This window comes from Halyomorpha halys, unplaced genomic scaffold (genome assembly GCF_000696795.3).
Source record: "Halyomorpha halys isolate HHAL.00 unplaced genomic scaffold, Hhal_1.1 Scaffold348.1, whole genome shotgun sequence".
Lineage (NCBI taxonomy): Eukaryota > Metazoa > Arthropoda > Insecta > Hemiptera > Pentatomidae > Halyomorpha > Halyomorpha halys.
The window spans coordinates 764,135-774,501 of NW_027116547.1; the positions used below are offsets into that span (position 1 = coordinate 764,135).

General features: G+C 31.9%; 1 protein-coding gene across 1 annotated transcript in view; it reads left to right on the forward strand.

Annotated features, from left to right (window-relative positions):
* Window positions 1-10,102, forward strand: part of LOC106681566 (venom protease) — a 15,005-nt gene extending 4,903 nt beyond the window's left edge. The window contains exons 3-9 of the mRNA XM_014421923.2: window positions 1,204-1,327; window positions 1,975-2,123; window positions 5,538-5,682; window positions 5,849-6,012; window positions 7,189-7,290; window positions 7,819-7,964; window positions 9,007-10,102. Of these exons, the coding sequence (XP_014277409.1) occupies window positions 1,204-1,327; window positions 1,975-2,123; window positions 5,538-5,682; window positions 5,849-6,012; window positions 7,189-7,290; window positions 7,819-7,964; window positions 9,007-9,165 (989 nt within the window). The 3' untranslated portion in view covers window positions 9,166-10,102. The remainder of the gene's footprint in view (window positions 1-1,203; window positions 1,328-1,974; window positions 2,124-5,537; window positions 5,683-5,848; window positions 6,013-7,188; window positions 7,291-7,818; window positions 7,965-9,006) is intronic.
* Window positions 10,103-10,367: the final 265 nt, after the last annotated feature.

A 10,367-nucleotide genomic window follows, 5' to 3' on the forward strand; every position in this document is an offset into this window, starting at 1 on the left:
GAAGTACCAGCTGACTGTAACTTATATATATATATATATATACATTCCCTTATACAACAACAGCTTATAATATCTCCTATTCTGGTTTGTTCCCTGTCATTTTTTTATCCATATAAGGTTTATTTCACCACTTGATTTGAAAAATGCTTCTTTATTACAAGAGAACCAAACTATTAAGACATCAATGTCACACTGTTTTAAAAGGACTTCTTTTTTAAAATATGACATTAAGCAATCCATAGCGATGGTGATGTTCGCCTATAAATACTGACTGAGCTTTCCTCTAGGAAACATTTCCAAATCACTGATTTAATTAATTACATGTAAGGCATGAGGAAGAACATCACCTACTGGTGCCTTTTTTTACATCCTCATGATGGCAAGAACCTTTCTCATTCTCCCTTTTTAAAACCTTATTTTACCCTTGCTATTTAAATTTCTCCAATATTTTCGCTGATCATTTTCTGTGTTTTGTACGCTAGTTTATAAGCCAAATTACAACATTAAAAGATTTTCCTTTACAATTCTACCCACTAGAGGAAACCAAAAATTATATTGGGGAACGAGGAAAACTTGCAATATAACATTTTAATAAAAAGCAACTGATTTATTTATATAAACTGTGTCATTTTTAAGATTGTAAAATTATTGTATAATACTTTTCCTCAGTACAGAAATTTTGTCTAAAATAAGATTATATTCTCATGACGTCTTTATAGAATTTTTGTTTATTGGAGAATAAGAACTATACGTACTATGACATCAAAAATAACATTTCACTAGTTATATGAATGAAAAAGAGAAGATTATTCTATTAATGAAAATATATATATATATATATATATATAGGGGAGTATATATATATATAGGGAAAGAATGTATCGCATAAGACTTAATTAAATGGGGTGGTATACTGTTTGGTGAAAACTGAGAGAGCAGATCGATGATTATAAACATACAAAATTTTCTCTAGCGGTCTCTTCATATAGAGCACAGATGGTTAACTTCGACTTGTTTGCTGGAAGAAAATCTTTTCTAATAGAAGAAAATCTATTCCTGCAATCAACCGCAGAAATTTCGCATACGTGGTCAAGGATTTCTCGATTTAAATAATAATTATAATTAAATAGTTGTTTCAACTGCTGAAAAACATTGTAAAATATAAAATACCTGTACTTCAGTTATATATCTTTATCTTTATAGGTCCATCTTGCACCACACCGGATAAAATCCAAGGTGCCTGCGTGAATATCCGCAATTGCCCGACATTGTTGGACTTATTTAAGAACCGGCGCAACGAGCCCGGAGTGAAGGAATTCTTGCTTAGGTAAATGCTTTTTCATTAATACTATCTCACATGAATGTAATTATACAGCACTAAGTTAGTTATTTAGTGAAGTTATAACAGCATTAAACATTTTGTTTGTTATTTTAAACGTGCCCCATCTCAAAGATATTTAAATTTAATTTATCATTTTTTTTAAATTCATGCAATAATAAATTTGCAATTTTCTCAAAAAGATTGACTTTTTATAATTTTTTAAAATGAGTATTCACTTATATTGAAACTTATACTATCTAAACTTTACTATATATTATAGAAAATAGAAAATTGAGATTCTGAATTCGATCTCCTTTTCACAAAATAGTATAAAAAGAAAATATGTACAGCTAAAAAGCATCCCTCTAGCAAAATCGGTTGCAAATATATGGGTATTTTTATAATAAAAAAGAATTCGATTATTTATGCAATTTTGTAAAATCGATATAAAAAAGATATATTTGTAATTTGTTTAGTTGATCTTACTTACACACATAATATCATGAAATCTGAGGTATAGAAATTCAGGCCTTGGTTGATTTCATGTGAAATGACCCTCATGGTATGTGCATAATAATTAGTAAAACATGGTGTAAAGAAAATATTCATTATTTCATGTTAATAATTGATAGTTTTTACATATTTTCTTACAGTTCAAAATGCAATCCAGAAGTTCCATCCGATGTATGTTGCATGAATATGCAAGGGCAAGAGTACCCCATGTTTATGTCCCCACCAGAATGCGGTAAGACATTCGTGAACCAGCAGCCTAAAATCTATGGAGGACAGGAAGCTGAATTAGGTAACGTAGAATAAACGATAATTTTTATCATCAAGAAATATTATATTTAATATTATTACCTATTACAAATATGTCACATATTTATATTCTAAAAAATAGCTTTTTCTGAGAGCATTCTAAGTTCAATCGAAATTCCAGCAGACGTGTTTTTGCCTAACAACATAGCTGACAGTCCTGAATTTTTTTTTTTTTCATTTTCGGATTACTGTAACAATACATGGGGATTTTTATAGTAACTATTCCCTAAAGCTCTCATTCCTGAGATGCCGGAGTACCTCATCCCACTCAACAATCAACTGAAGAAAGGCCAAAGGTGATGATCACTCCAATGGTGGAAGAAAATATCAGGCGGTGTGTGGAGAAGCTGCAGCGGGAGCCAGTGCTTTATTCGCCAGATTTTATTCGTCGATTTACTATCACAGCTGACGCCAGTGAGAACGCCCTGGGAGCGGTATTATCTCAGGAGGGTAAAGGGTTAGATCGCTCTATGGCTTACGCCTGACAAAAGCGGAGACCAGACACAGCGCACTGGAACGAGAGCTCTTGGGAATAGTGTGGGCTGTTGACCACTTCAGAACCTATATGATTGGCAAAAGGTTTAGAGTATACACTGACCACAGGCCCCTGCAATAGGTGGGAGAAAGCATGGGGAAATATGCGAAAGGGAAAAAAAAACAGAAGGGGAGCGGAAGAATATAAAGGTCACAGACAGGATGGGAGCGATAAAAAACGGGATCATCGTATATAAAAAGTTAGGGTCTAACAGGAGTAAGAATATACAGCGATACGAGGTCCTAGTCAGAGTAATAACCATATGGACATCATATTGTTACAGTAGAAAGAATCAGAGAACCTAAAAGGAGCAGAACTGTCCATAAACAGTTGAAACTTCCGGTAATGACAATATAGAGACTGGGGTGTTCTCATGTCGCCTCTACTAGAAAAGTAGTTATTTATTCATTTTTTAAAAATATTTTGTTTTTAGTTTATTTGATTGTTGTAATTTTTTTATTTTATGTTTTTCATTTTATTGTGCCAGTTCTTTTCAATTGTTTCTAAGTTTAATTTATGTATATTCTTCTTCTTCTTTCAACGGCGCGACAATCCATTACTGGGTCCTGGCCACCTCAATCAGCTTCCACCAGTTTTTCCACCAATAGGTTAAGTGCAGCTGCACTCCAATTCCTCACTCCGAGCGGGGTCCTCGAATCTTCTTCAATACCATCCAACCATTGAAGCTTAGGGCGTACCATGTAGGCGATCATTGAGTAGTTTATTTGGGATCTCATCAGTCCCCATTCTTGCCACAAGTCCTGCCCAGCGCAACCTACCAATTCTCACAATTTTTCCAACGTCAGGCTCACCGATTAACAAGTACACTTTCCTGTTCGTGCGTCTTCTCCAAGCTGAACCATCCTTAACTAGGCCGAGATGCGTCTGAGTATTTTTTCTCAAATGTTTGGAAATACCTTTCATCAGATTACGAAAGTGCCCAAGTTTCCGAGGCGTAGAGCAGCACTGGTCGAATTAACGTTTTATACAATCTAGTTTTCGTGGATCTTGATAGTGAGCTACTACCAAAGTGCCGACGCAGTCCAAAATAACACCTATTGGCCGATGCTATTCGTCTCCTTATCTCTGCCGAAACGTGATGAATCCCTTAGACAGATATCCAGATGTCCTAACAGAATCTGCACCATACATCCGATATTGCTCATTGTAAGACAATCTTCTGTTAGGACATCTGGATATATGTCTAAGGGATTCATCTCTCAAAATGGCATTCGACGGGGAGATTCCCTAGCCTGCCTGTTCTTCAATATTGGTCTGGAAAAAGCTGGTAGAGAATGCTGCCAGAGCTGCCAGAGAAACCAGTGGAACAATCTTTAATGATATGGTACAAATCCTGGGATATGCTGATAATATCGACATTATTGAGAGATCAAAAACTGTATTGTACGGGGCAATACTTACAAGGTACTTGCCCTTGATGATACTGCCAGGAAGGGCCAAAATACCAAATATATGATTGCTGGCCAACAAAGAGGTTTTAACGAAGATTTTGTCCAAATTGCTAATTACTTCGAACGAGTTGAGGAGCTTGTGTACACAGTTAAGATTGCTGCGGGTCTACCTGGGAGGACTAGCGCTTCTCTAGCAGCTTTGTCGGCCATCTCATTTCCCGTAATACCAACATGCCCGGGAGCCCAGATGAAATAGACTGATTTATCTATTTGGTTTAGCATTATTAAGTATTCATGAATTCGTTGAACAAGTGGGTGAACTGAATACATACTCTAAGTATGTATTTGAGTTTATGAAATCGATTATTATTTATCACATTCCTTAATTCTTTTCGATGTCATTTTCTGTTTTGATTTTATCCTTATTATTGACTATTTTAAATGATCCGTTATCAGGTTTTTTATCCACTATTTTCATGCATCTATTTAGTATTAAGTTACATTTTTGCATGTTATTATTTGTTAGCTTTTCTATTTTTCATTGAGACATGCACACCATATATTATTAGTTATAGGGATACAAATTATTTTTTAGAAGTTAGTTTATATTTGCTTTCTTAAATTTTTCTTCAGTAAAGATTATCGCCTTCCTAATTAAATTTTTAGCTGTATTCACTTTTTTGAGTTGAATAATACAATATTTTTATCGATATATCCTGTATTTTCATTAACAGGATTTTCCATGATGAGCTTAATTCTTAGATTTGCACTATTTAATGATTTTAAAAGTTCTTCGTCCTTATTATTTTTCGTTATAATTAACAAATCATCAATATATTTCGCTAATTATACTGCTTTTTATTTAATTTTTCTGATTTGTTCTGCCAAACATTTATTGAGGTATTCTATTCCCCATATGATCAAACTATTTAACTGCTTTAAGCAGTGATGGATAAATTAAAAATAATTGCTACTAATACACAGTTAGATACCGTCTATATATGTTTATTTATATTTTTTTGTTTGTTTTATCCAATAAATAAAGGATGTCAAAAGTTGTAAGTATAGTTTAATTTTCCGGATATTATTTTATGTATTAGTATAACTATTAAAAGATAGGGAGGTAAAGAAAACTTTATACAGGTGTAGTAGTATAAAAGTAACCTATCAATTACTAAATTAGACCATCCTGAGATCACGTATTTCTTACAGAGCAGGAATTCATAATCCGGAAACATTTCGCAAGCTATTATTAATTACTATTTAGAAAATATCCGTATTGTCATAACAGGACGGCTATAGATTTTGAATTCAGTTCTTTAATTTTAGATATATGAACGAGTATAAATAACTTAATTTTCCTTGATTTATAGTTAGAGCTCATTTTTTTTCTTATAATATTTATTCCTTATGACTAGCCCTTCTAGTAAAAATGGCTGTTTTCTTCTAGGTGCTTGGCCATGGATTTCACTTCTTGGTTATAGAACAAAAAGATTACCAGGGCCGTTCTGGCAGTGTGGTGGCACCCTCATCAGCGAGCGTTACGTACTCACTGCAGCTCATTGCATCAAATTGCATCGATCATCCCTAACTCTGTAATTTAAAGATATATTTCTTATGTGGCTCATTCATATAAAACAAATTCAAATCGTATATACATTTTATTTTGTTTATATTAGGTCTCATTTTAAAACAAAACATAGAATGTGTGTTTGAATAAAATATATTTGTATAGTTTCATAATCTTTTTTTTATTTTTAGATACATGGTACGGTTAGGCGAAAGTGAACTGGACAACGAAAATGATGGTGCAACACCAGTCGATATATTAGTGGACTCAGCTTTTGCTCATCCAGGTTACAATTTCAATACGAAACTTGATGACATCGGACTTATAAGACTGCAGCAAAATGTCCAGTTTAATAGTACGTACATTTGGAACTACAAATCGCTAAAATAATATTAAAAATTGATAAATATTAGGTTAAAAGTTATTTCATACGATATACGCTAACTATTGTTAGTTGATTTTAAAATCATGTTATAAAGCTTAGTTTCTATCTCACAGTGAGAGCAGCGCATAGAGTGTAAAATCATCACTTAAGATGACGAAATATTTTAATCCCTTTAAACTAATGGAATTGGGGTAAAAATGTTTGATTTCGTTTGAAAAGCTATTGGATCCTGTTAACGATAGTAAAAAAATCTAGCCGTCCCATACGCATCTTTTCTCTCAAAATCCTTTGCCTTATTTTTTTTTTTGTATTATGACCTCCTCTAGTAAGATTGTGACACACAATACAACATCCACCAACATACTCGTTATAAGTGTCCGTTTCAAAGGTGAGGTACGGGTACTGGTATTTGGTGGGGAAACAAGTCCCGTAAGTGAGCTTAGTGGTCCTTTTTGCCAACCCCTAACAGCTACCTGCGTTGCCGCCGCGTACTAAAAAACGTGAGAATGTCAAGATTCATTTTTCGGGACTGCCGAAAAATGAATGTTTAACTGCCCGAGGTGGGAATTGAATCCACAACGTTCGGAACCGAGGACACTGGAACCTCCTATTTATTTATTTTTTAACAATTACAATTATATATTACTTAACCTAGGAAATATATATATACACATATATACATTTTATCTTGTTTTGCCTGATGGCATTATAAGATGAGGAAAACATTGTCCGCTGAAGGCGGTTTGTACATGAGTGGCGTGATAGCCAGGGAGCTAACAGAGAATGGGGAGGGGCCATTTCGGCTGGTGGAACAAAAAATAAAGTAAGCTACTTTTGCTTCGCTATTGAACCGATATAGTGAGCAAGCATTGTTATAGGAAATAAGTAAGTGTGGCAGTACAGAAGTACTTCCTTAGGTTAGCCCTTTTTTTAGACTGTCATCTACAACAGTTTTCATTCTTGTAATGTGTTCTTCCAAAGAATCCGAAAGAGCTTGCGGGATTGTTCTATAATTTCTGACGCTTTCTATGTTATTAAAAAAAAAATTCTTTCAGATATTGCATCTCCTCATCACTCTTTTTAATCAGTTTATTTGTGGCTCTAAGAAAAAATCTTTAGTATGCTAGTTATTTTATTTGTTTTCAGGAAATATTCACCCAATTTGCTTGCCAAAGCCTCCAGATATGAGGTCTCAAAGTATTGTCATGAAATTCCCGTTTGTTGCCGGATGGGGCGCAACTCCTGAAGGTAATATTTGTTATAGATTAATTAATAATAAAACTTACATTAATCAACAATTACATAAAATCAATATTACACATCAAGAAACCTATGAGGAAAAATAGTGACGAGTCCTGTTATAACAAGCTAACAATGTAAAACATCCTAAAAACTGTATATTCAGTAAAATATTTTAGAATTTCTTATTTTTAATGTTCATAATGTACTGCGAAAAAATCTTACCAAAAAAAAACTGGTCAAATTTATTTGATATATCATATTAAATTTGGAGATTTTTAAAATATAAATAATAATGAATTTTATAGGATTGAATGAAAAAGAAGAAGACAAAAGAAAATTTGACATAGGATTGAACAAGTATAATTATTAGTTTCATAATAAAATGAATCTAGTTTTAACTAAAAAAACATTTTTAGAAAAAGAAATAATTCATAACTATTCTCGTGTATCATAATGTGTACAACATTTATAGTGATATTAAAATGCTATCAGAAAATCTGATATTTCATTGAGTTAAAATGTAGTTATTACTAGGTCCTGGTTCCAAAAAACTACTTCAAATCCAGGTTCCAGTAACTGACAATGAATCTTGTGATAAAGTGTACACACCAAAAGGAGCTAGGATCCTCAGTAAACAGCTTTGTGCAGGCTATCTAAATGGAGGAAAAGACGCATGTCAGGTAAACAATGTTTAAATATAAGTGAAAATTGTTAAAAATACTAAGAATATTATATTATATTATTTTGAAACTAAAGTGAGTTCTGTACAATTACCATTTAAGACCTTAACAGCTTTTCTAACATTGGCCTAATATAATAGTTGAAGTTTTATCAAATTGAAATAAAATATAAGTACATAAAATAAATTTATTGTAATCTATACATTCAGTTTGCGTTTCATATTTAAGCATTCTACTATGATTTAATAATACATTTATAATTGCTACCCAGACAGTTTTTTTTTTTCAAATCTTTGTTCTCAAAATTTCCAATTTTTAGTTGCCTGCCATATAGCCTGAACATTCTCTTATGAGTTGAAATGAATGTAAATTAAATTCGCTTCAAATTTATTCTAGATATAGAATAATATTATGACTGTATAAGACTGAGCGTATTTTGGTTTCAAATTGTAGCTATTCTGTTAAGCTTAGTTTTGAAGTTATATTAGAGGAAATTGAAAAAAAAAAATAGTAGACGAATATCGCTTAAAATCTGAAACATTGTTTTAGTGTCTACGCAAGTATATTTTATAAGCAAATATGAATGTTTGGATATCATTCAGAATCAAGTTCTTCAAGTAGTCACCATATTAGTACAGATTCTATCGACTACATATTATCACGTGAATTTTATTTTCAAACGATGAACCATTAACTTAGAAATATAGGTAATTTCATGCCAAATAGAAATATGTATATATAAAAAAAGATAATTTTAAGGCAAAGCTATTTTCAAAAAAGAAAATAAGGAGGTAAAAAAAAGGATAGAAATAATTAGAAAGATATACTGACCCATATACTTGGCAGACATTTTTTATCTGCTTGGCTTTCAAGAATTTCAACATATATGCCTGCTCAAATCATTTGAAAATTTCAGTAAGTTTCTATGGTTATGGTTAATGTTTTTATTTTTAATTTAAATAATATTTATATTATTGTATATAAATTAATACTTTGTTAAATATAACAAAATAAATTAATGAGTTATTTCCTTAATTGACAGGGCGATTCGGGTGGTCCCTTGATGTTACCCAAAGGAAATGCCTACTACCTCTTTGGAGTCGTGTCTTTTGGTTATGGGTGTGCGCAAGCTGGTTTCCCAGGTGTCTACACCCGTGTGACTTCATATCTGGATTGGATCGCCGATAATGTGGTTCAATGAATGGAATTATGCAATTAAATTGCATTAACACTTACTAGCTAGTCTTGAAAAAAAAAAGAAGTATTAATATTTGTATTATTAATGCTGATCATGAGACCAAAAAATTTTCTGGCATAATGGTAGGAATCATAATGTAAATATGTACTTCTAATTATTATAATTAATATCGGTAATACGTAAGTATTACTATTGGTAAATGCGATCGAGTTCATAAAATGATTGTCATTTCATAATTATACAAAAAATACCATATTCCAAGCATCATGTTAAATATTGCAGTTTTCTTTTTCATAATAACATGCTACGAAGAAATTCCAGTCACACCCACAAATACACCTAAAAATAAGTAGACTGCATGGATACATACATACATACATACATACATATATATATATATAGGTTGTGTAAAAAGGACGAATTTAACGATTGGGTATACCAATTAGTTGAACTATTTGAAACACAATAAGGAATATTACTGGTTCTAAAGGCTACATAGATATAATAGCTTTTTCATCCAATAACAATTTTCTGAACTAGGTTAAGTACAAAACCTATCCTTCTGAAAGTTGTTGGATTTACCCTTTTTACATTGCACCGACATAAATAAACTGAAATACCATATTCTCAGTAGAATATGTATTTATTATATGGCTTTTACAATTATTTTATATTTTTAGTTGTAATAATAAACAAAAAAATAAATTGTAAATGTTATTTTAAGTATTAATTAAAGCGTCAATTTTGTAAATACATTCTTCTATAGTGCAATTTTATATTTTTTTCAATTATACATCTTTGATTTATCATTGTTCAGGTCATCATACATTGATATTCATACTTCCTTCTCACATAATTTTTCCTGAATTATTTAAGATAGTTGACTTAAGGTAGAAGAAATATGGCCATCAGTAAAAAAATAAAGAAGAAATTTCTCACATCTCTGCTTCAAAGTTGTTGCTTATTATTGCCCAGTTAGTTGTTATTGAACCGTTAATCATTGCCCAGCCTCCAATATCTCATAGTACAAGAGCCGGGAAGAAAAAAAGGCAGTTGTCTTATCCCAATTTTTGATTACTTCAATGAAAACTATGTATAATTACTAGCAAAAATTGATGAGTCAGCTAAGTATAGGTAGGGAGAATAAAAAATTTCATTCGGAGCTCTATATCTTAAAAAGTAGGAACAACACAAGAAAACTTAAG